This window comes from Rhynchophorus ferrugineus, unplaced genomic scaffold, assembly GCF_030347505.1.
Source record: "Rhynchophorus ferrugineus isolate W39M unplaced genomic scaffold, kcgeb_rfMv2 rfM1, whole genome shotgun sequence".
Lineage (NCBI taxonomy): Eukaryota > Metazoa > Arthropoda > Insecta > Coleoptera > Curculionidae > Rhynchophorus > Rhynchophorus ferrugineus.
Genome location: NW_027472580.1, coordinates 46091566 through 46118344, shown reverse-complemented (window position 1 = coordinate 46118344; position 26779 = coordinate 46091566). Strand labels below are relative to the sequence as shown.

The window sequence follows — 26779 nt, the reverse complement described above, 5'->3', positions numbered from 1 at the left end:
ACCCATCAAAATTGTTCCAGCATTTATAATAGTCAAACAAGTTTTAAATCCATTGTATATAACAAATAGTTCAAAATTCCATCGCTTTTCAGATATATGTTTCAACATTATATTTGTGTGCAGTTTGCGTATGTCTGGTTGCCTAATTTGTTGAGTTGGTAAATGTTAAAAATTATCAATTTTATTTATAAACAGTTGTAAACAAACATTGTTCGCTATAATTATTTTAAAATTCTATTTAAAATATATATTAAAATACGTTTAATGTTAATATTAATACTAATAACTATTAATTATTGACATTACCCAACAAAACCTATATTGTTTTTTATTTTTCATGCATCACAAATCAATCTTTTGGTTTCCAATCAACAAGTCATTTTTTGGGTAATGTACATAATAATTAATTCATATTCACATTAATGTAACTTTTAAATATTAGTTCATTTTAATTTAGATTAATAATGTAAACGAACTAACAAAATGTAAATAAGCAGCATATTCAAATTAAATCTAAACCACAGGTTTTACATATATTTTAAGTAGAATGCTGAAAATAAAACTACATATGTTCTTAATAGTGTTGAATCTTAGCTTTATCTTATAGGTTGTACCATCGCTTTCCCCGTCCTATTCATCAAAGGCCCCATCCGAAACATCTTCAGTGGCTCATGTTAATACTTTGGCCCCGCTTCCACAAATTATTAGTGGACGATCTACGCCATCTGATGACAGCAGTTCTTGTGGAAGTTATAGTGTGGGTACATCAATCCCAGATTTACTCGATAGGTAACCAAACCACATTATATACCGTAAAAATTAATACGACCACGTTCGTCACAGGTACTCAATACCATCAGGCAGTCCTAATAAAACATGGCATGGTTCTGAGGATGACGAAAGAAGCGTGCATTATTCTTCGTCTGGTTACTATGAATCACCCATTGAAGATGAGTATGTACAACAATAGGAGATTAATTAATTTGCGCTTTCCATAAACACAATGATATTTATATTTTTTAATTTGACTTCTAGATTTACATTAAAGACGTCAAGACATGAAGAAAGGACAAAGAAAAGACGAGATTTCCATTTAGAACTAACTACCACCACAACTAAGACACATTCTAGCAATAAACCGAAATTAAAATATATCGAATCTAAGAACACCCCAGGCAGTGAACAAACCCCAAAATTTTTGGGTGAAAAGGTAAAGAGATCAAAGTCGAGAACCAGAAGCCCAATGCAAGGACAAAAGAAAAATATTCAAGGTTAGAAATCATTATATAGTTTTCTAATGCGATATTGTTAACATCACATTATAAGTTATTTAATCAACAGCTTTGTAAAGATTAAAAATGTAATGGCTTAAATTATAAATACATTTCCAACAAAGGATAGGAAATTTATTTCTCGATAATTTTTACAATGTTTACTATATCCTTTTTCCAATGGAGGTATTTATAATATCACTTAACTTCACATCAGATAACTTATATAATGACACTTAACTTAACTTCCATATGCAAGAGTAGGCTTTCTATTGTATATATTTCAAAATGAATTCGCAACCAATATATCAAAAAATAACATATTCACTTCTACAGGTCGAAGATCGCCTTATAAAGAAAAAACAGTAGCATATGATGAAAAGAACTACAAGGCTACATCCGATGAATCTAGTACAGGCCGAGAGTATGCCGGCGGACAGAGCTCCCCAAGAAAGAACAAAAAAAGCAAAGATAATAATAGAAGAAGATCCTTACCACGATCACCGATTAGACAGAAAAGTGAAAAACGAAACAGTTCAGACTATCAACCTTCCAGTCTACCAGGCAGTTTGTGCCGAAGAAAATCTTTTAAGCAATCTAAAAGTTTGCAATCGATTCATCTCGATAGTAAAAAACCTAGGTAATCTTATTTTATTCCTCATGGGATTTATTAATTAGTAGAATTGATTAACAATAAACAATATATTGGGTGCTTGCATCTATTTTGATCATTTTTCGCTTCATAGGTACAATGTATATTAATGAAAATGGCAACGTCAATGAAACTTCTTCTCATCTGTATGGAACCATAGCCAATCGTCGATCTATTTTCGCCTAATATTATTTAATCGTATGCACGCCGAGCCAAATTTCATCATTCTAAAAAGATGGTAATCAAAGACGCTATGTCTGGCGAATGGTGCAGGATGCAGCAGAACTTTTCATTTTCCATTCGATCTGCAATAGTATAAACCCTTCAAATTCTTGTAACGCGTGGTCCAGCGGTATCTTTTAAGAGGGTGATTTACATCTGTTACTCGATATTGCTAATCTCTTTTGCAACAATATCTCATTAAATTTACTCAATTAATGTCAGTGTCGACGTTTGACTTTCACAGAGTAAAGACGTGTTCGAAGAGACGGTCAGTGAAATGAAACAAAAGTGCAATCTGTGTCACAAATGCAGCGTTAAAAAAATTCTAACAATAACATTATAAAGACTGATAAAAAAGGGAAAGTGCGATCAGAAGAACAGAATGTCAGAACAGTAGAAAATAAAAGCAAAATGCCATAAAACATTAAGCATTACCTCTATTTATGTTAGCCTTTGAACATGATACGGACACAAAAATAATTTTTGTTATTAAACCTCAAGAAACAATAAGTGAAAAGAAACAACCGAAAAAATATAGTCATAATAAATATATATATATATATATATATATATATATATATATATATATATATACGAATTGCTACTTAAACTAATAGGAAAGCTGGACAAACAATAAAAAATTATCGAATATTTTTTCGAAAGGATTGAAAAACTAGAATTGAAAACACATTAGGCCTGTAGCCCCAAAAACCCCAAATGCCAAATAAAGATATCCGAATAGCAATTTGGAATGCTAATGGAATCCAGCAATATCAAGCTACCCTACAAGTATTCCTAGATATGCAAAAAATAGATATTTGCCTAATCAGAAACCTATTTAATAAAAAATCCTTTAAGAATATCTAAACAATTTAGAGGATATATATTTTATCATACCATATATCCAGCTAACACCGCAAGAGGAAAAAGAGCAGTAATAATAAAAAAGAACATTTCCCACCATCAAGAACCCGGGCTCAGTACAGCAGAAAATCAGATATCAGTAACTATTAATTCAAGCAGATACAAGGTTAAAATAGCCGCAATTTATTGTCCTCCAAGATACAATCAATGTAATCAAAAAAAGATAAATTATTTGAATGTCCTGCAAAAAATACAAGATGGGGATCCAGAATGACAACAATTAAAGGCAATGAACTGTATAAAGCAACTGCTGAACTAAGATGTAGTTACATGTCAACTGGAAGACCAACTTATTGGCCAACTGATCAAGAGAAAACCCCAGACCTGTTAGATTTCTTCATAGTAATAAACATAACATCCAACAATATAAAGGTCGAAGAAAATTTTGAGCTAAGTTCAGATCATACGCCAGTGATTCTGACGTTGAGCGAAAATATGATAAGAGAAGAAAGAAACCCAATGTTAACCAACAACAGAACAGACTTGGAAGGATTTGCTGAAGAATTGAACAAACGAATTCAACTAAATGTACCCCTCAAGACAACTGAGCAATTAAATTTTGAAGCAGAGAAATTCGTAGTTGATATTCAACAAGCTGCTTGGAATAATACTCCAGAAATTAAGAGTACAACTAAAGGAATTAATTGTCAAAAAGAAGTGGTAGCTGAAAAACGTAAATTACGAAAAAAATGGCAACAAAACAGAACATCTGAAAATAAAAATAGTTCAAACAATATAACCCAAAGACTGACAAGAGAAATACTGTAAATTAAAAACAAAAAATCTGAGAAATATAACACATGATAAAGAAACTGATTACTCACTCTCGAAAGCCACAAAATATCTAAAGCGCTCATGTCTACACAATCCACCTATAAGAGATCTATGTGGGAATTGGGCACGTGACAATGACCAAAAAGCGGAAGCATTTGCTGAATATCTAGAAAAAACTTTCAAACCAAACGAAACTAATATGGAACATAATTTGCCGGAAATAAAATCTGAAAATTCGATGATTGAATTAGTAACGCCGAAAGAGTTAACCAAAGTTATTAAAACTGACATTAACCCCAGGAAATCACCAGGCTAGGATGTAATAATAGGAGAATTACTGCAAAAACTACCAAGAAAGGGAATTATAAAACTCACCAACTTGATCAATACAGCATTTAGATTAAAACATGCCCCAGACATTTGGAAGATGGCCGAATTTATAATGATCCCGAAAAATGGGAAGTCACTAAACTTAATAAAAGCCTATAGACCTATACAACTGCTGCCAGTAATATCCAAGGTTTCTGAAAAACTCCTGTTGAAAAGAATTAAACCGATCATAGAGAGAAAACACCTAACACACCAGTTTGGGTTTATTAACAAGCACTCAACAATTGACCAGGTCCACAGAATAACAGATGTTATTGAAAAAGCCTACGAAAGTAAAAAAGTAAGCTTACCTATATTTTTAGGCTTATGCTACGCCATCGATAAAGTTTGGTATGAAGGCCTTGTTCATAAACTACAGAAAATGCTACCAAAACAACACACCGAACTATTAAAATCATATATTACAACCAGAATGTTTAGAGTCAAACAAGAAGAAGCTTACTCTACAATAAAAGAAGCTAAAGCAGGTGTACCACAAGGAAGTGTACTGGTACCAATCCTTTATATGCTCTACACTTGTGATATATCACAAATGGAAAATATTACGATGGCTACATTTGCTGATGATACTGCGATTATAGCTGTCGGAGACGATAGTGAAGAAGCCTCACGAAAACTACAACAGGCAAGTGGCAATATAAATAATTGGACACAAGCTTGGAAAATAAGAATTAATGAAAGTAAATCTGTACATGTGCAGTTCACCTATAAACAGACCGTACAAGCACCAATAACATTACATAATATTATCATTCCATATAGCAACAACGCTAAATATCTCGGAATGAATCTAAATACAAAATTTCGCTGGAGAGAACATATAAAGAAGAAAAGAAAAGAACTGGAATTGAAATATAGGAAAATGTACTGGCTAATTGGAAGAAAATTGCAATTATCAATACATAATAAATTGCTATTTTATAAGCAAATACTAAAACCTACCTGGACATACGGAGTTCAATTATGGGGATGTTCTGCAAAGAGTAATCTAAATAAAATACAAATTTTTCAGAACAAAGTCCTTAGAGATATTGTGGATGCACCCAAGTACTTAGATTATTACCTAGATCGAGACCTTCAGATACCCACAGTCAGTCAAGAAATCAAGAGAATTGCAAGGGGGCGTGAGGAAAGACTCCATTCTCATTCGAATATTGAAATATTACAACTATTGGATACCACCAGAACAGGACACAGACTCAAAAGAATCAAACCATCTGATCGTGTGTAGTATTGTGTAGTGAGGTGCATATATTAAAAAATTCAGCAGTGTAATGTATAAACATTATTTTACCAGAGACTGAGTTAGGGCCGATGGGTTACTAGGAGGTTATATACATAGATTTAAGTTATCATAAACATAAATTGTTGGTTAGACGGAAACGACTAGTAACAATATATTAATTAAATAATTTTTAAAAAATTAATGTCAGTAGATTTCGGCCCTAATAGTTTCATTCTATACTTTTTTTTATTATTCTCGGCTTTACCAGCTCGTAACATACCATACCTATCATGTTCACAGCAAAACTTTATGTCCGTGAATATTCCACTTCGATCACAAGGTGTATGGCTCCACTGGACTAACCTATGACAGAATATTTTTGTTTGTTCACTTGACAAGCAATGAAATAGCGATGTTAAAATGACTCGAAATGGCATTTCCAGTCATTTCGTCTGGTAGTCATTTCCTTTCCTTTAGATCTTTCTCGTCGTATGTAAACAGATGATTCATCAACTGCTAAGCTTTCTGAAACCTTTTGAAAGTTTGCTATAAGTTTTCGTCCAATAAGTCCTGTAATTCAATGTCTTCGTACTTTTTTGCAATTATTTGTTCCTGCTTTTTACCGACATGAAAATCACCTCTTTTAAATTGTTGAAACCATAACCGAAAATTGAGATATGAAGCAGTTGCAATGCCACACATTTTTTTAACCGACTTCGAAAAATAGAAAGTTCTATGTTCGGCTGTATATATTTTTTAAATGTATGTTCGCCGATTTCTCCGTCAATCGTGGGCCGATTTTCAAAATTAATTTTTTAATTCGAAAGAATACACTTCCGAGGTAGTCCCGTTCGAACAAAATCAGGATCTGTTGGGGGAAGGGGGGAATTCGAGGGAAATGCTCAAATTTCAAAGGCACGTACAAACTTTTCATATATTCTTTCTATAAAATAATCAGACATTTGTGTATAATGTTATTCCTGAGCTTATGTGACGGAAAATCGGAAATCGTTCAGTGCAAAAACCATTCAGTTTGCTTTTTAAGCACTAACTGTAGCATATAAAAGCTCATATAAACATTGTAGACAACTGCTTCTATAGTGCAATGGTTAAAACATTTAGCTCCGAAACGGAAGTCGTGGGTTCGATTCCCTACGTAAATAGCTAACACTAAAAAGAAAAAATAAAATATTTTTAACAAAAATATTGAACCGGCTTCAAAAAATAATAAGGAACTCACTAAAAATTTAAAATAGTTAAACTTTATTTTTAACACAAAAAAAAAATTAAAATAAAATATGTACATCATAATCGTTGTAATAACTGACTAAATAAAAATAAACAAAAACCTTATTTAACCTATCCTATAGTTCGTATTTTATATTCTACTATATACTCACAATAGTTTAATACCTACCTAAACATATTTATCTATTTACAATATTATTTTAACTACTACCAACTGATCACTCGTCGGTGCCGAGCCCAAACAATATAAAAATAATAATATAATTTTGTGACATATACAAAAAATTAAATTACCAACAATACAAATCTAAATTAATATAACTGCATGGGTTCGGCACCGACTTCAAAATGATAGATAGTATTAATAGGTAGGTATTAAGCTAAATTGTGTGTATATAGTAGAATATATATTCGTGTAGTAGATCGGTTAAATAAGGTTTTTCATTATTTTTATTTAGTTATTACAATTATTATTATGTACATATTTTATTTTAAAATGTTCAATTGATTATATTTTAATTTCTTCTAAGTTCCATATTTATTTTTTGAAGTCGGTTCAATTTTTTAGATAAAAATATTTTTAAAACTGTTTGATGGGCTTCGACAATATAACTTTTTCGATCAAAAAACAAAACTAATCTAGTACTATACGCAATAGTGTTAATTTAAGTAGAGAAATGTGAAAACCATCGAATTTAACAGTTATGTTAGGTTGTTTAAGAGTTGTATAACATAAATAGCTATCGCTGAACACATGCAATGACCTAATACCACGTGTATTAAAAATCAAGAACTAATTGCAATATATTAAAATCTATTATTATTTCAGTTCTAAAAGCCCTGCTCCACAAAAGAATGCTAATTCCAGCAAGGAAACAACAACTCTGAAAGCTTTAAGTGCCGAGTCTCTTCGATCCGTCAGCCCAGGAAGCGACAGCGTGTTCTACAGCGATCCTAGCAGTCACACTACCGACCACCAAATCCATTGCCTACATTGCGGAAAAGAAGTAAACGTAACACGCGTTTATCTTAATAATTATTTTAGGTTTCTAACTCGCTTCAGGTGGATCTGGCGACTGACGACCCAGATAAGAGCATCAGCAGTAACGGCCACCAACCTGATATAGTTCGACCGCCAGCTGGATTCGAGGACTCCCCTAAACTTAAACCTGGTCGATTGTTCAAAAAGCTGGATAAACGTATTAAGTCAGAGGAACGTAGTCAGGCGGAAGGCAAGCGGAATAAATACAGACCGGATGCGAGGGCAAAGGTAAAAATATGTTTCCAGTGGATATTTGAACTAAGATCATTTTTGTCATGCGCGTGTTCATTGCTCGGAACTTAATCAGTAATTTTCCCAGTCAGAAGAACGCAGCGGGGCGGCTGGTGGAGTCGTCAAAAGCAAACTCCGACCAATGGCCAGATCGCCATACTGCAGCAAAGAGCAACTCAAAACAGCCAACAGTAGCCCCAGCATCCTCCCGGGTGACCCCGAAGAAGACGACGACCAAGGAGTCTATAACGTCAGCTATACCACGGGTCTCTGGCTCTACGTCGACGAAAGGGACGAATTACAAAGTTCCAGTATCCTCTCACCAACCGGTAAAATATTCTATCATCAAAAAAGTGTATAACAGTATTTTCACAATCATTATCAAATAGGTTTCTGATTGATAAAAATATTGAAAAAAAAAATAATCGAAATAACTTTTCAATCATCAAGTATTAAAGTACATGACTTTTATATTAATTTAAAACCTTTTTAACATTTATTGGTATGCTGAACTTATGTTAGTATACGATCATGATATTCTATATTTATTTGTTTTCAAACTCACCATATGAATCCTTCAGTTATAATAAGTTTACCTAACTAATGTATATCTTTCTTTCCTCTGATACAGAAAATAGAAAGGCGTTTTAAAGCTTCAAAAAGATTTAAACACGAAGAACAGAAAGCATTATTTTCCTGTATTTCATATCAAACCTGTCTATAAAATCATTAGGAAATGAACACATAATTGTAACATAACTAAAATAATCGATGTATATTTAACATCACATCTTTCATAAATTCATAACCAATTTTTTTTAAATCCATCAAATCAATCATTCATTCCATCAAAAAAAGGTTTTGAGGCTATGAAAATTCCTGTCGAAATAATAAATGTAAATCTGCTCTTTTAAAAACAATGGTGGTTTGGCGATGAAAAATTACGTTTCTGCTCTATAAATTGCTAAAACCAAATAAAATGATCACATAATCACTTTTCAATATATGCGGTGAAAGAAGAAAGAGAAGAAGAACCATTACAGTAGCAAGGATACGATATAATATTACATGCTTGCATGTATTTTGATTATTTACTACTATATATTGACCAAAATACTTCCATCATTTTATACATTCTCTTTCCATCTTTTTGGCAACATAGTGATACTAATGATACTAAATGGTAATCAGAAGGCCTCTTGAGGTCCGCTGAGTATACTGCATTTAGCAAAACTCTCCATTCGAGCTACAGCATTTATTCACAACTCTTGCAAAATATAGCTGAGAGCTGCCATAGATATTTGCAGTAATAGTTTCATTCGGCTTTAGCAGTTCGTAACACATTTTACTTTACTGATTCCACCATAAGGACACAAGACTTTGTGGCCTTGAATATTTCGCTTCAGAGTAGATGTAAATACCCCTTAGTTATGTTAATAACCCCGAGTTAACCCACAACTCTTTGGGTTTGAAGTTGTCATATCATATCCAGTTTTCATCGTCACTTACAATACGCTGCAGAAAACTCTTTTTATTGCCTGCCAAGTAATGAAACGGTTCGAAATGACTTTTTCAGGCGATGTGCGGTAACCATTCTTTCTTCCCTATAACTTATAAACACCTGGAAATAGTCCATCAATTAACTTCTAAGCTGTGTGAAAGTTCTCTGAGGATTTGTGCTGGGTTTTCGTCCAATAAGTCTTGCAATTCTTCGCCTGCGAAATTTCGTGTCCAGGATTTGCCATTGACATGAAAATTGTCACTTCTAAATCGTTGAAGCCAAAACCGGAAGCTGAGATAAGACAAAGCAGCATCTCCTTAAGTTTCTAAAAGTGTTTGATAGGCGTTGGCAGCACATTTCTTCAAATAAACATACAAAAGTAATTACTGACGAAAATGCAATTTTGAGCCTTTCATCGTTTCATCCCTCTATACATGGAATAGCTCAACAGTACTAAATGGAACACTGTTATTTTATGTAGACAAATATCAAAAGCATCAAATTTAACAGTTAGGTTAAGTGGTTTAACGGTTATTTACATTGACACTTTACATTTTACCAATAGATAGCGCTAATCAAAATAAATGTAAAAATATAATCCACATAATCACATAATATTTAAGTAAGATTCTTATTTTTATAAAAAGTCTATTTTAATTAATACTGGATAGTTTTAAAATAAAGATATAGAGTAGCTGGCTATATTTATGACTTTTATACCACTACTGGGCTTAAAATTAAACAATTATTTTTAATTAATTTTAGAGCAAGAACAAATCCGCAGGACCTCGGTATCCAGTACAGAATCGGAACAGGACTTTCGGAAAAGATACCAAGCCATCACACATCGAATGGTCCATCGAAAATCTTGTTTAGAAATGTACAAAAAGCAAACTAATAAATCGTTTGGTAAGTGAAATTATCAGTATCTTAGCATTTTCAACTTATCTTATTAGGAAACGATAAGTATAAGTTAAATGAGAATATTTACCGTAATTAATCCCACTTATAAATAAGGTGCATAAACATTTCAAGGAATTTCATATCTCAACTCGATAAACATTTTTCAAAATAGTCAGGATAAGTTTTTAAAAAAATTCAGATGTTTTTACAACACAGTGGAGAGATATCATTACTTTACGTTAAATATTATTTGCTCGAAAGTTTATAGTTTATAGTGAACACATAGGTACTAAATTGTTCAATAAGTTCATGTAGTACCGCCTATCGTCAGATACAGTTCCCCCAATGGATACCATATTCATATTTCATGGCATTTCAACTTCCGGTTAATTTGTCAGATTTAGCTCAGTCTTTGATTCGATACTTCTGGATCTTTTCACCTCAAATTATTATTGTGTGGGAAAGAGTCCTAGTTTTCAAAGTGACTATATACATTTAATATTCTGATATATCTGCAGTCCAGGTAACATCACAGTTCAGGTATTAAAACTTCCTGGCAATATTGTTAACTTCCTAGCCTTTTATGATGGGAGACAGTGCCTTTCCTATTAATCAATTATGGCCTTAGAGAGTTATATTATGTTATCAATTATGGCCTTAGTTATGACAGTAGAGAACGGTTGGGAAAATGGTTTGGTTAGGTTCCAACTGTTCATGGTGAATAGTTCCGTTCAAATCTCACCAGACACTTACAATCCGCTTCCTTAGCGTTAATACGTGCAATATTATAACTTATTTATGTTATAACTGTTTAGAAAACCTTTTCGGGCTTCAATTACTATATTTTTCGCAAATTATTACCTATGATCGACCTTTTATTTCCCATAATCATTAGATACAAAAATGGCTTGAATTTATTTCGCTTCGCCAATAGTTCATCAATAGAAACTCTGCCCATTACAATATTTATTGCTAATTCATGTGGTACCCAGATGTCGAGGTCCTATTGGTATCCAGTCTTATGTAAATGGTTCAAAATAGTTTTATGGTGGATGGTCAGTTCCAAATCCTTCTATCGCGAGATGTCTAAGAATTTCATCGAATTTTTCAACAATTGTTCCCTCGGTGCGGAGGTCATCTTTAATATCGATATTGACCTTAAATTATAGCTGGTCTTCATTGAATAAATATACTAAAAATATGCGACTTCGAAGGTAAGCTTTAAGAAGAAAAAAGAAATTACTTTTCTCTAACCTTTTATATTCTCCTAAATATATTATATTTGCAGTATCAATTTTAATTATCTTTTCCCGAAAATCTGTTACATTTCCGCGAACTTATAGGGAGACCTAATAAATCCAACAACAACACATACGACTAGAGTTGGGCAAGAAATCATGTTGATTGAAGTAATAAAATATGATCTCAAGAATGAGTACAAATAATCAGTTAAAATGGCGAATTTGGAAGGAAAACATGTTTTAAAAGATATATTTTTAAACTTGAAGTTTTATTGTGATAAATCGGAACAATGTATTTCAATCAAAATAATGTCCATCAGTAGCAGCTACATTTTCTCATCTTTCAAGCAATTTACAGATTCTATTTTGAAAGAAAAATATTTTAAGGCTATCTATAAATCGACCAATTTTTTGGTATAAGGAGTAAAACGCTGCTCAGACAGGTTACGACTCATATATTGGAATAAGTAGTAATCAAAATGAGCAAGGTCTAGAGAATACAGCGGGTGATGTAGCAATACCCATTTTAATGTTTCCAAGTATGTTTTCACCGGTATTGCAACGTATTCGAACGTTATCATGTTGAAGAATAACATTGTTGTGTATTGACTCGTATTTAGGCCGTTTTTCGCGCAGGCCCTGATTGTAGTACATAGCCATTCCCATTGATTCAGATTACATCGAATAATTTTTGGTTTGACTGTCCAGATCGCTCTTTATCTTCGGCGTCAAAACCACCACTTATAATATTCAAAACCAGTATTCACAAATTTAAATGGGTGTATCACAGTGCTCATAAACTTCACACAGTATTTGACCTTCAACCGCCTTTTTTCTACAATTTTAAGTAAAAAAGTAAGAATTCCCCCAAGGTCGATTTACAAATTCAGACACTTTCAATGCACAATGCAGTAATTTTTGTGTTCACATGTCGACGAAATAACACATAGTGAAAACTGAAGCCTGTCAATGACAGTGACTTGAACATGAAGTAACCAACGTACGCGATACGATTGAATACACAGTAACACAGTCTATTATAAATACTTTACGATACATATATATATATATATATATATATATATATATATATATATATATATATATATAGAAAGAGAGAGAGAGAGGGAGAAATGATTTGCTGAAATCTTTATGGCCCGGCTATGCCTCATAAAAACTTCTTCGTTTATGGCATAATTTAGTTTTTGCCTTAGATATAAGCTTATATTAGATTTTTTTACAGTTATAAAATGTTTATTACCCGAGATAAACTAACAAAGTTTATTATCAATATCTACGTATATAAAATATATATGGCACAGTAAAAAAATTACTGAAATTATTACATAAAACAAATCCGCCATTTTGAAATATTAAATTTACAGTTTGTTGATATTTAAATAAAACTTTCAAGACATATCATAGAATAAATGTTAATCAACTCATTTGGTGACATACCACATACACGACATATTTTCAGAGTGCTCCATTTTGAAAATTCTGCGATTATTATTCTACTATTAATATTCAATTTATGTTTTGATTTATTTTTTTTATTTATATAAAAAGCTGTAAATGAAAAGTATCAAAGAGGAAATATTTGCTTCAAAAAGTCTCACGTAGAAAGTAAGCAATCCAAATATGCTTAAATATTTTAATATAATCAAAATTTCTCGAACTATTATAATAATGTTAACGATAAAGAAACAAGAACAGGCTATTGGGAATATGTCATTAAAAACGTATAATAGTATTTTAAAGTAGGAACATATTGGTTTGTAAATAAAAAAACAAAAATAGGAAAAAGCAACATACAGTACAGCTTTAATCCAAAATCCGTCCATGTCGTTCGTTTTCCTTTCAATACATTTTATTATGAAGAATAAAAGTTACGAAACGTATAGAATTTAAAACAAAACTATTAATTTACTTTGAAACTGTTTTGTTCTAACGGAAAAAAGTGACGACTTCTAATGACTGATTAGTTAAATTTGAAATTTTTGAAGTTTTTTCAAAAACGAATAATATGACACATGCAGCACTGCAGAAGTAAAGATATATATTTATTTTTATTAAGTTTATTTCTTATTTATTTCTATACCAAACAATAAGTACCAAACTATTGAAAGTTCTGTTCATCGTCAGTCACTACATATTTAAATTAAAAGCTACTAAGTCGAATATAACCACCAATTCAAAAATATGTAGCGTAGCATTATCATGCTTGCCAATGACTATCGCATTTTTGCTTCTATAACAACCGTAAAACCGTATAACAACCGTCTGGTCTCAAACCAATTAATTACAATGTATAGCGATCTCCCGCTATGATTTCCTTCGATTTGAGTGGCTTAATAATAACTACATCCAACTGAGCGTTTTTTATGTTCAACATTAAAATCATAATGTTTGCATGTTGTTCCCTACAGAGCATAGTCGCCTCAAGACTCATATATAAAAAGAAGTGTTTTAATATTGTTTATTCTGCTAGCGACTGGTCGCAGCCATTCTCTATTCAAACAGTGTTAATCCCCCATATTTTAAAATGATTTAAAAGACTATATTTTTTTAAACTGGTTGCTGCGTCTTGCAACCAAAAGGTCGATTTCGCTACAAATGGTAACAACATGGTATTTCCATAGGTATTTCGATCACCTTCCAATCAACAAACTGCAAACTGTATAAAACTGCATCTCTGAATTTATTCCATAATAGTGCAAAAGATGGAAAGATGGGTACTACATCAATTGAATGACAGATAAATGGAAAATCGAAACATCGTCTGTGAAATGCTGCTTCAAATGTATGATCGGTATTTCTGCATCGAATAGTGACGAGTAAAACCCTAAATGTAAACAATCACAAATCGTTTTAGTCGCAACATAAGTACTCTGTGTTTGGCGAGACCAAAGTGGCGCTGTTGAAACTCGGTGAAACAGTTAATAGTGACAGCTATCGACAACAAATGATTAATTTAAACCATGCATTGATCGAAAAACTCCCAGAATGGACCCGGAGACACGGTAAAGTGATTTTACAGCACGATAATGTGTTTCATAAAGCAAAGCTGTTCGTCCATCGATCGAAGGAACTGTTCAAATCACTTGGACGGGACATATTATCGCAGCCGCCGTACTTTCCAGACCTTGCTCCGTCCGACTATCAACTTTTCGCATAAATGGGACACGCTCTTGTAGAAAAGGACTTCGCGAATTTCGAAGAAGTTACAAACTGACTCGATGAATGGTTTTGCTCAAAAAGAAACATTTTTTTTGGGTTAGCATCCTGCATGACATAAATTGCGTGAAAAATGGACAAAATGTATTGAAATCAAATCAATCATTTTCTTGAAAATTATATAGTTTTATTATTCAAAAAAAAAACGGCATTAACTTTCAGGTAACCTGCTAAGAGCTTCTCTATATATTTCATGATGACTCTATAGGGTATATCTTCTAGCAGTTATTTTAAGTTCTTCAGTGTGACTTTTATAATATTTTGAAGTTTTAATTTTCGTCATTATTTTGATTTAATCCAATTAAAAAAACCCAACATTTTTATTTATTTTTGGCTCAAATAACTTGAAGTTTGAAAAGACAGTCGAAAAAGATTAAATAAAATGATAAAAAAGGGTGAATGGTGGCTATAAAGTCAAATTTCTAAAAAAAAGTGCTTCCTTAAACCGAAGAATACAACTGAATAAATCTAATGAATAATGTAATAAGTCATTTAACATACTCTTTTTATATATAACTTATTTAATTAACTTATTAAAACTTTATCAATTGGTGGACTTTCCAGCCACTTATTCCAACAAAATTTCTCGGATTGAACGAAAACACTTATATAAAAACAAATACATTAGGGAAAAGTATTTTGTTATTAACATAAATCATATCGTTCGTTAATGTACATGTATTTCAAATTAAAAAAAAACAAGAATAAAATAAGTAATCGACCTACGTCACTGAAGAACGACGCCGGCACGCCTCTGGTCGTCGATTAAAATTGGATCGTAACAGGCGCCTGGTTCGCATACCGGCACATAACATTCGAAATAGTCAGGAGTCGATCCAGACGCGTGCCTTGCATTTCCAGCTACGACACCGCATGAGATAGAAATAACATGGCGTTTGGTATGTCCGAAAAAATATCTTATTTTTAAACCGAACACGAAATTATGAAATAAGCCGCAGGATCTCCCGTTATTTTCACGATTTCCTTCCAATCATGAATGAAACCGGCCTAAATCGTCTTATCTATATTTGATTTGCGATCAGATAACGTAACACCTAATAATACAACATAGAAATTTAACGGCGTTGAAAATTTATTCACTCTTTCGTTCAGGTTACGGCAGTTTACAGTGTAACCCTAGCGACGAATGTATGGATTTGAAACAGAGACTAGAAGAGGTGCTCAAATTGATGCTGCTTGTGTGGTGTCGGGAAAATAAGGCCTTAACGATTCTAAATCCAGAAAATAAAAACGGTATGGAGTTTTATGTGTGAATAACTAACAGCCACTGACTTCATTTGTTGTGTTCTGACATCACTAACCAAAATCGATTGTGTGTAGAACATGTTTGATGAAAAAAATCGTGTTTCTATGGTCTCCTTGTCGTAGGATTATATTATTTCAAATGTTTAACATTCACTTTAGTAGATAGCAAACATTTATAAAATTACTTCATTGTTTAGCTTATATTATTTTGATTAACATTTAACGATAATTACACATGAGAATAATAATATTGGAGTCATGTTACAACATTAATTATAACACAATTCTTAAAAATAAATAATGTCGTTGTAACACAACGTTCATTATTTTTAATTAAGGTATTAGACAAAGTTATTTTAGTGATTTGAATGTTTACCACCAAGAACAGATCTAATGTACCGAAATAAGTTTTAATTATATAAATATATATTGTTAAGTCGACTCATTTTATACTCGATAAACAAGAGAATCATTAAATTACTCAGAAGCTGATTTAAATCAATATCAATATTTTTTTATGAAATATGATTAAAATTGTTTTTAGAATGATTTTTATATTTCCTGACCTTGGTGGTTATTTTTGTATTAAAAAAATATCTAGTAAAAAAAACGCAGTGAACTTAATGGTCTTCCATATTTCGAAGTTGTCTCATGTCTATGTATTAAAGAGAATTATTTCGCTAAATTTAACGTCATTATATCATCAGCACAGCAAACTATTATGTTAAATAGATACAATGATCTGTTATGAAATTCTAACAGCATTGTAGTACTTGTCTAATCAAAATAATGATCATTACAGCATTTTATTTTGTGGATATTAATGCTTATATATAATTCATGTAAATATCTAAAATAACAAAAAACACGTCATTGATATATTAAGTGTTACTTATACTATATATTAAATATATATTTCCCTTTAATTTTATATATGGTGACCTCCATTATATTCTCAACGGTTTATCTAATAAATAAGTTCATTGAAAAATATATTTTTGGTTTTGACAATACTAAATCTATTAATTGATTTAGACCAATAAATTGTTTTTGATACCCTTTCTCGTTTATATATCTCTCATACCTCTTATATAAAATGGGCATTTATAGTGAACGAATGGAATTGTTTATCTTGCAAAACCATCCACGAATATAAAATTTTACTTTCTTCTTTGGTGTGAATTGTTACCCAGACAGGTAGCGAAGAGGTATAAATTTTATTTAATATTTCAAATAGACTTCAACCGGCGCCACAACTTTTGAACGAGTATTATGAATAAAATCCTATCAGTCAATTTAAAGTCCCAATAAAGATTTTGCTTAATCTACCTTATGTTTTTATGGTAGGTAGTTCCCATCATTCTTTCTTATATTATTGCAATGAATTCGTTTTTGTTCGTCTCAGAAATGGCTTTTCGAATATGTATCGTCATTCGGCGTTTCTCGACTTGAATTTATTAGTGTCTTGGACGATTTTCGATTATTTTCGTAAATAATTCGATCTTCGTAAATAATGCGTCGGATGGGACTGCCGGCTTTCCCAGCACCCTTAAAATGTTAAAACAACTTATTGCAACTTAACACGTGGTCATGTACCATGTGCTAGTACAAAATGAATGCAATTCAGCATCATATTACTTCAAGTTAATAAAGTTAATTAAATTCGTAACAAATTTTTACAAAAATATATATGATTTCAAAGTCATGTTATTAACAGGTTTCCAATCTTACTATATGATGTTGTTCATTAACTTCACCATAGCTGTAGTTTAAAATACATTATCCAAAAAATATATTTTACAAAGTATTTAAAAAAAAAAGATCTGAGACCTGAGAGAAGAAGAAAAGAGAAGAAAACCCGCACGTAATCTACCCAGCGAGCAATAAGTCCTTCTTATGATAATTATTTTACACGTGACATGTAGACGATATCTTCAGCAAGAGCTAATCAATAAATAAAATATCCTATTCTAAATCTGGCCCTAAAGTTTATATTTGCCCATTAATAAGAACTGATGGTAGTAAACGTTTTAATCTACCTACGACACGCTGTTACGCTGTTATCAATCGCATATGATTCGCAAGTACATTCAGGTGTACGTACTAACAACCTTTTGAAGTACATAACACTAACTAATGAATTATACTCGTTATTGGTTTTAGAGGCATGTTACCCTGTATCACTTCATTAGAGACGTAATACGAACCATCTACTATAACACGCAAGACTCCAATGTCTTGGAATTACACTAATATTATATACCTAAGTATAATTTGGTTTAGCTTAAATCCAAGTTGTTTCCGTTGGGCAACTAGCAAGTTACTAGCATCCTCCGCTTAGAGGAGTTTGCAATAATTAATGCTCACTGGTAATTCAACGCAAAGATTTTGTTTCATTGACTTTAATACGCCACGTTTTCTGCCATAGTTCTATTTTATCAAGGTGTGTTTAAAGTTTCCTTGATCATTGAATCTACATTGGATACTAAGACTGTAGTGTCGTCTGCATATATTGCAACTGTACTGATTTTGTGATCGACAAATCAGCGATATATACAGAAAAGAAAATACAACACTGGACCCAGCACACTGACTTGTCGGACTCTTTAAATATATCTGCAAGATTTCAATAGCTGAAAATACAAATGAGGGAAAAGCTCTTTTAGTTTAGCCCGCCGCCATGTGTGCTAAAATTGATCAAAAACCAGAAATATATCCAAGAATGCAGCCCAGCAATATCTTTTTGCATTTGGAAAAACCTGCAAACCTGGATTTATTTGATTTACCAGGCTGTGCATTTGTTCTATAATTCCGTATTTATAACGAAACCCAAATTGATGTTCTAGAGTAATATTACTATTTTCAATTATTATATTAAACCTCTTTATGTACAGTTTCATTAAAACTTCTGCGATTACAGGAAATAAACGTATGGCCAGGTAGCAAATGACCTCTTTTATTTTTCAAATGTTAGGAAAGTAATTCATTCATAAAACTATTAAATATAAATGTTATTAATTTTATGACCAGTAATTAGATAATTAACTTGGCTATTAAAAAACGATAGAGGCATAACCTAATCGAAATTATTTAATTTTCAGAATGTGACAAAACAGTCGTCGTGCATCGGGAATCCGGCGAGTTCGGATTCCGAATCCACGGTTCCAAACCAGTGGTAGTGTCCGCCATCGAACCTGGAACACCAGCCGAGTCCAGCGGTTTAGAAGTCGGAGATATTGTGCTGTCCGTTAATGGTGTTAGCGTGTTGGACAAAAGCCACTCTGAAGTGGTTAAAATAGCTCATGCCGGAAGCGACACACTCACATTAGAAGTAAGTCTAATAATAATCATTATATTATATAGTATCATTATATAAGATTATCCATTAACAATCGGAGCAATAGTGATTTGGTTAAAACTCTAAGCATCTGAGTAGACAACATCAGTAAGGTTCTTTGTTAGTTGTAATAAAAATATTCAAATAAAATTCGAGTTTAAACCTGGGTCTAACACCATTATCTTGTATCAAAATACAAGTCTAAGAAGTGATGGCTTTTAGCATAATATTTCTGAGCTGAAAAGAACACTTAGTCCGTAAATTGCAAACTGATAAACAAATAAACAAAATAACAACAAACTAACACTATTATTTAGATCTTTTGAACCAATTGAATATGATAACACTCGAGGAAAATCAGGTATAAAAAAGAATTATTTTTTAGATTATGCTTATAATTGAAATTATTATTGATTTCAAATAATTTGTCGTCGAGGCCCTTTCATGGAACATAAAAATGGTTACCATGGCAACTTAAATATAACAATTTATAAATCAATATATCAAATCCCTATAGAGGCCTATTAAACACATAGAGGGGATAATGAAAATAATATAAACACCATACAATATAGCATCTTACATCTTACCTGTTGTCAACACCACTTCCGGGTATCTAATGCGATAAGTATGTATTTCTCAGTTTACGTGCTGCATTTTTTACAAGCTGTTGGTGCTTGGTTAGCGAGAGCGTTTGTGGCCAAAAAACAGCTCAATTATTTAATGTTTCACGAGTGACAGTGTTCACTTTAATGACAACATACACAAAAGATGGAAAACCCAGATGGAAACCATCAGCGAAGAGAAATAATAGGCGAAATCCAACTAACACACCTAAGGAAATTAAAAGTATTTGTGGCCAAACAACATAAAACTACTGATAAAACTAAGCTGCGAGAAAACTGGGGTAGTGATCATAAAACCTGGACACTTAATTATTGGAAGAATATGGTATGGTCCGATGAAGAACCGCAAAAGAAGTCTACAATCCGGACCGCCAGCTGCCTACAGTCACTAATGAGGATCGTTATAATTTGGGTGACGTTGTTTTTATCTGGTCATATTGTTATGAATTACATACATACATATATACAAACGCACGGCCAAAAATGTTAAGACTTGATCTAATCAAACATCTTCCCTGGCCAGCAGACAGACCAGACCTCGACAAATTATATATATATATATATATATATATATATATACATATATATATATATATATATATATATATATATATATATATATAATAAAATCATATGTTAGGTGTTCATATTATTTTGTCGATCACCTTTATAAGGATTGTCTATAAGCCCTTCTGATAACCGTAAAGAACTTACAGATAAGCTGAAAATTAATTATCAACCAATCGAAAGATATTTACTTGGCTATATAAAAATCCACTAATTGACTGAAATACCTAGTACATAGAAAACTTATGTTTTTTTTTCTGTACCTTGTTGAAACGGCCGATAATATGCTAAACAGATATACGAAAATAGGTAGATGAATAAACAAACCTATAATCGATTTAATTTCTATTAACAGTATCAGTATCACTTTATTACCAGCAATATGATAATAAGTTCGGAAACTATAAAAACAGAAAAAAGAATAGTAAGTTTTATTTTGGCTAAACCTAACCTGTACCAATTTTTCTCAATAAATGCGTACTCAAAACATAATAATTAATTCCTGGAACTGCTAGTTACTAGTGAGAACTAGGACAATCACCAATATCTGTTCTGTTAATTTATTTATTTATTTATATATTACAATAATAATGTAGGCTTTGTGTAATTTATGTAGGAATACTCTCTCACAATACATATAATTTTAAATCTATAATTAAAGTTTATACTATTTCACAGGTAGCAAGAACATGTTACGCTTTAAACACATCGAACGATGAACACACTGACAACCATGGATGTTACAGCGGATATTTGTGGAAACTAAGCGGATACGCTAGCGGAACAATGTCGAACAAATGGATACGACGATGGTTTTGTCTCAAACAAAACAATTGCCTTTATTATTATAAGACTGATAGTGTAAGTATATTTTTTGGCTGTCGACAGTTGCACAAATACCTTGTAATACTTAGTAGGCCATGATACTGATAAAAATAGTTTTGATTCCATCATTTTTATTAATAACATGCATATCTCGACTCATTTATGGTCTGGAATCTCAACACAAACAAGAAAACTCGTATACAAATTATTTTACAATTTGATTAATTCGATTTTTACACCATATTATATTGTATGAATATAGTTTCAAGATATGAATCAACTAACTGTTATTTATTTGACATATCTGTTCATTGAAATTTTCTGCACATATTTTAAAGTAAAAAATTAAAACATTATGCGTTAGAATCTACCAATTTATGATATATGAAAATACCCATGCATTTTTCCGAATAATTTTTTCTCGTAATATACAAATTCCTAATTTAAGGTTTAAAATATACCACCATCAATCATTAGTAGCTCATGTTAGTTATTTAATACACATACTATCAATAAAATATTTCACATTGCATATGATCATATAAACTCACAGTTGTTATATAACCACTACTATACTCACCAAAGCATTTGTTGCATTGTAAATTATTCAACTGCATCTTCTCAAAAACATTTGAATTCCACATTGTACGTTTTAAATCTATCTAGGAGATTTCGGATATACTTCAAAATGGAATTGTCCTGTTGAACTATGTGGTTTATAATTTGACATCACAAACAAAAATATTATAGGAGTTGAAAAATATCTTATTCCCATTTCTGCAAAATATTCAAAAATAAAATATAAAGCCCAATAGCCAAATATAGTTACAAAAAATCATATATAAAGCAATCGCAATATTATCGAGTATTATTAGAATAAGTTCTAAACTTGGTAGTAAAAGGTCTTTCTATAATAGTAATATATTAGTAAACTATAATATAATAGTAAAAGGTTCCACATTTTTCGGGCTTATGGTGGACAACCGGGCATTCCGTTTCAAGCTCCCTGAACAGGGTTCAATATTGACCGCTGAACTCTTCGCGATATTCAAAGGTTTATCCTACATCACAACAGAATCCTTCAAAGAATGGCTAATCCTTACCAATTCCCGAAATGCCATCGAATGTTTCCTGGAACAGAAGTTCTACCATCCCCTGTTCACCGGCTCGCTGTCGATCATCCGTACCCTCTAACTGAATGACTACATAAGCACAAGTTTACTGTGAATCCCTTCTCATGTTGGTATACAGGGAAATGAGCACACAGATAGTGCGGCTAAATCGGCAGCCTCCTCTTCCCACCCCATCGCAAATATTTGTATCAATACTGCCCTTATCTCATTCGTTTCTTGTCACCAAGGACGAGGTACAACGTTGTTGCGCCCAGGAGGCCAACAACTACAGACTCTTTGAAGTTAAAACTGGTTTTTTCTCCTCTCTTCATGTTTCTTCCCTTTGTCACCATGTCGTAGCTCTCAATCGACTGAGATTGGATTACTGTCTACTACATACTGAACAACAGTCAACGACTGAACCAGATTAGAGGAAACTATGTATGGGCTGCAAAATTTTAGAAATGCCTTAACAGTTATAAACTCTTCGGATTTCTACGAGAAATCGATTTTCTCCATAAAATCTAGCTTATGCTAAGACAAGTGTCGCTAACCAAATAATCATTACCACTTCGGTATGGGTGTGCTATGTGGATAGAGCTTGCACTTCGTTATGGTTATGTTTGCAGTCTCGTGTTTATGTCAATTTTTAAATTATATATGCACAATACTTTTAGCTCCCCTTATTTGTGTTATTTTTTTATGCTTATTTAATTATTACATTATTATTAGTCGTTTCCGTCTAACCTACAATTTGTCTTTATGATAACTTAAATCTAGGTATATAACTAGAAGGACCCATCGGCCCTATCTCAGTCTCTGGTGAAATAATGGTTATACATATCACTGCTGTATTCTTTATTATATGCACTTCACTACACAACACTACACAAGATCAGATGGTTTGATTCTTTTGAGTATATATCCTATTCTGATAGTATCCAAAAGCTGCAATATTTCAATATTCGTATGAAAATGGAGTCTTTCCTCATGCCCTCTTGCAATTCTCATAATTTCTTGACTGACTGTGGGTATCTGAAGATCTCGATGTAGGTAATCAGTCCTATAGTATTTGGGTGCGCCCATAATACCTCCCAGGACTTTGTTCTCAAAAATTTGTATTTTATTTATGTTACTCTTTGCAGAACATCGCCATAATTGAACTCCGTATGTCCATATAGGTTTCAGTATTTGCTTATCTAATAGCAATTTATTATATACTGATAATTGCGATTTTCTTCCAATTAGCTATTACATATTCCTATATTTCAATTCCAGTTATTTTCTTTTCTTCTTTATATGTTCTCTCCAGCGAAGTTTTGCATCCAGATTTATTCCGAGATATTTTGCGTTGTTGCTATATGGTATTATTTAATGTTATTGGTGTTTATACGGTATGTTTATAGGTGAACGCACATGTACAGATTTACATTCATTAATTCTTATTTTCCAAGCTTCTGTCCAATTATTTATATTGTCACTTGCCTGTTGTAATTTTCGTGAGGCTTCTTCACTATTGTCTCCGACAGCTATAATCACAGTATCATCAGCAAATGTATCCATCGTAATATTCTCCATTTGTGGTATATCACAAGTGTAGAGTAGATAAAGCATTGGTCCAAGTACACTTCCTTGTGGTACATCTAAGAATATAGCTGAGCATACTTTTTTACTTTCGTAGGCTTTTTCAATAATATCTGTTATTCTGTGAACCTGGTCAATTGTTGAGTGCTTGTTAATAAACCCAAACTGGTGTGTTGGTATTAGGTTTTTCCTCTCTATGATCTGTTTTATTCTTTTCAACAGGAGTTTTTCAAAAACCTTAGATTTTACTGGCAGCAGTGATATAGGTCTATAAGCTTTTATTTCGTTTGGTGACTTCCCAGGTTTTACGATGATTATAATTTTCGCCATCTTCCAAATGCCTGGGACTTCTTTTAATCTAAATGCTGTATTGATCAAGTTAGTGAGTTTTATAATTCCGTTTCCTGGTAGTTTTTGCAGTAATTCTCCTGTTATTAAATCGTAGCCTGGTGATTTCCTAGGGTTAATGTCAGTGTTACTAATTCAATCATCGAATTTTTAGCTTCTATGTGCAGCACATTATGTTCAATATTAGTTTCGTTTGGTTTGAAAGTTTTTTCTGGATATTCAGCAAATGTTTCTGCTTTTTGGTAATTGTCACTTTGTCACTCATTGTTTTTTTATCATCTGTTAAATTTCTCAGATAGTCATTTATGGTTTTGTTTTTATTTTCCTGTATTTCCCTTTGCAGTCTTTGGATTATATTGTTTAAACTATTTTTATTTTCAGGTGTTCTGTTTTGTTGCCATTTTTTTCGTAATTTACTGCAAAAATGTATGCGTAATAAATAAATCACCTCATAAATGCCATTAAAAAAATAGAATAATATCATAGATTTGTTTTATTAATAATATCATATATTATAATTTATTAATGATTTGATTTCAGGAAAAACAGCCTGTAGGTGTAGTAATGTTGTTTGAACACGATATACTCACATTAAATGATGACGAAAATGGATTGTATAAACCGTATAGATTTGTTGTCCAACGTGAAGATTCTGTCCCACTTCACTTAGCTGCAGATACAGAAGGTGCTAGAAGTAGATGGGTAAGTAATAATTCTAATGGTTGGTACAAATTCCTATATTAACGAACGCTCTTTTATCAGGTTGAAGTTATAGGCAAAGCTATTCACGATAGTTATGTAGTAGATGAATTCCTAGATCAAACCAAACGAAATTTGAATTTACCGCCAAGCAGTATCGAGGACCCGGACTGTTTCGGTTACTTGATCAAATTGGGTAACCAGTGGAAATCTTGGAGTCGCCGTTATTGCGTCTTGAAAGATGCGTGTTTATACTTTTACCTTGATGCTAATGCTTCAAGTGCTTTTGGTAAGTGAAACTAAGTTAATCCCTAATCCTTCAAAGTACTCGAAGAACAATTTTCTAGACATTCCAAAAAGGCGGAAGCCTCATTCTTCTTGATCAGACAAAAGAACTATGCTTGTAATCAATTTGAACAATTTTTATTTTTATACGCACATATGGGTTTGATATATGGTCATATAAAGCTGATTAATTCATACTGACGATTAATATTACAAATAGTTAACAATAATAATACAATAATTCCCATAATAGTTAGTTGGCCTCAATATTTTAATTATTTATTAAAATATTTAATATAGCAGAACTAATGTTAAATTGACAAGTTGTTAAACAACTACGTTAGCATTTTTGTCTTATTTCAATTAATCCAACCTAACCATTAATTTATTCTGTTCACAAGTGTCTCGAAATCAATGAGTGTTGCTCATTTTCATTTATTTACCAGCTTTACAAATTTATCAAATTATAATGTCAAATGATAACTGCACTGATATTGTATTATCTGGTATTGTAGAATAGAACATTAGACACAACACAGATTCTACAGGAATCGGAACATGTGAAAGTCAAAACATGCTCTCTCAATCACCGATCTTCGTTTTTTAACCAGTTTCTTATAATTCAAAATAATTGTATGATTCGTGTCTTTTTCAAGAAATTCATCAAGTTTTTCATCATCAAGTTTTCTCAATGATTTCCTGGCAAGAACATAATTATCTTTTATATCAGAAATTGTCAGAACCAAAGGTTTTAATAACGTGTATAGTACATTTTTTCAAAAGCATGCACAGGATCATTTCCTTTGTGGTAATAACATTGTAAAATATAACCCAATTTCTTATTACTTTCATTACTCAACTTTCAAAAACAAACAACTTTCCAACTACCAATTTTCATGTTCATATAGTCAAAGTATTAGGACTATAAATTAGTTTTAAAGTTTTTTTTTGAAGCTTTATTTTGAAAATTGGGTACAATGTATTTTATTGAAAGTACTGTACTATCGATAGCCGATTTTCCGACCTTTCAGGCAATTTACGAATTTCATTTCGAAATAACGATGTATCTTTTGAGGCTAGCCTCGAATTGGCCTATTTTTGGTAGCTTTATAAGAAGTGAAGCGCTGCTCAGACAGTTAACTACACATATGTCGAAACAAGTAGTAATCAGAAGGATTAAGATCTAGAGAATACGGCGGGTAGGGTAGCGTTCCCCAATTTACTGCTTCCAAATATGGTTTCGTCAGTTTTACAACATGAAGAATGACA

The 26779-nt window shown here is 32.1% G+C and overlaps 1 protein-coding gene across 6 annotated transcripts in view; it reads left to right on the top strand.

Moving 5' to 3' along the window:
- The window catches only part of LOC143197764 (uncharacterized), a 108643-nt gene that overhangs the window by 80853 nt on the left and 1011 nt on the right, over positions 1-26779 (top strand). For 4 of the 6 annotated variants that reach the window (XM_076406534.1, XM_076406506.1, XM_076406489.1 and 1 more), the window contains 13 exons: positions 608-789; positions 844-954; positions 1036-1271; positions 1608-1911; positions 7536-7713; positions 7752-7976; positions 8068-8308; positions 10246-10389; positions 15975-16115; positions 19229-19458; positions 21336-21518; positions 25067-25228; positions 25289-25514. In XM_076406534.1, coding sequence (XP_076262649.1) covers positions 608-789; positions 844-954; positions 1036-1271; positions 1608-1911; positions 7536-7713; positions 7752-7976; positions 8068-8308; positions 10246-10389; positions 15975-16115; positions 19229-19458; positions 21336-21518; positions 25067-25228; positions 25289-25514 — 2563 coding nt within the window. The remainder of the gene's footprint in view (positions 1-607; positions 790-843; positions 955-1035; positions 1272-1607; positions 1912-7535; positions 7714-7751; positions 7977-8067; positions 8309-10245; positions 10390-15974; positions 16116-19228; positions 19459-21335; positions 21519-25066; positions 25229-25288; positions 25515-26779) is intronic. The other 2 variants (XM_076406498.1, XM_076406526.1) reach the window with 2 other exon arrangements.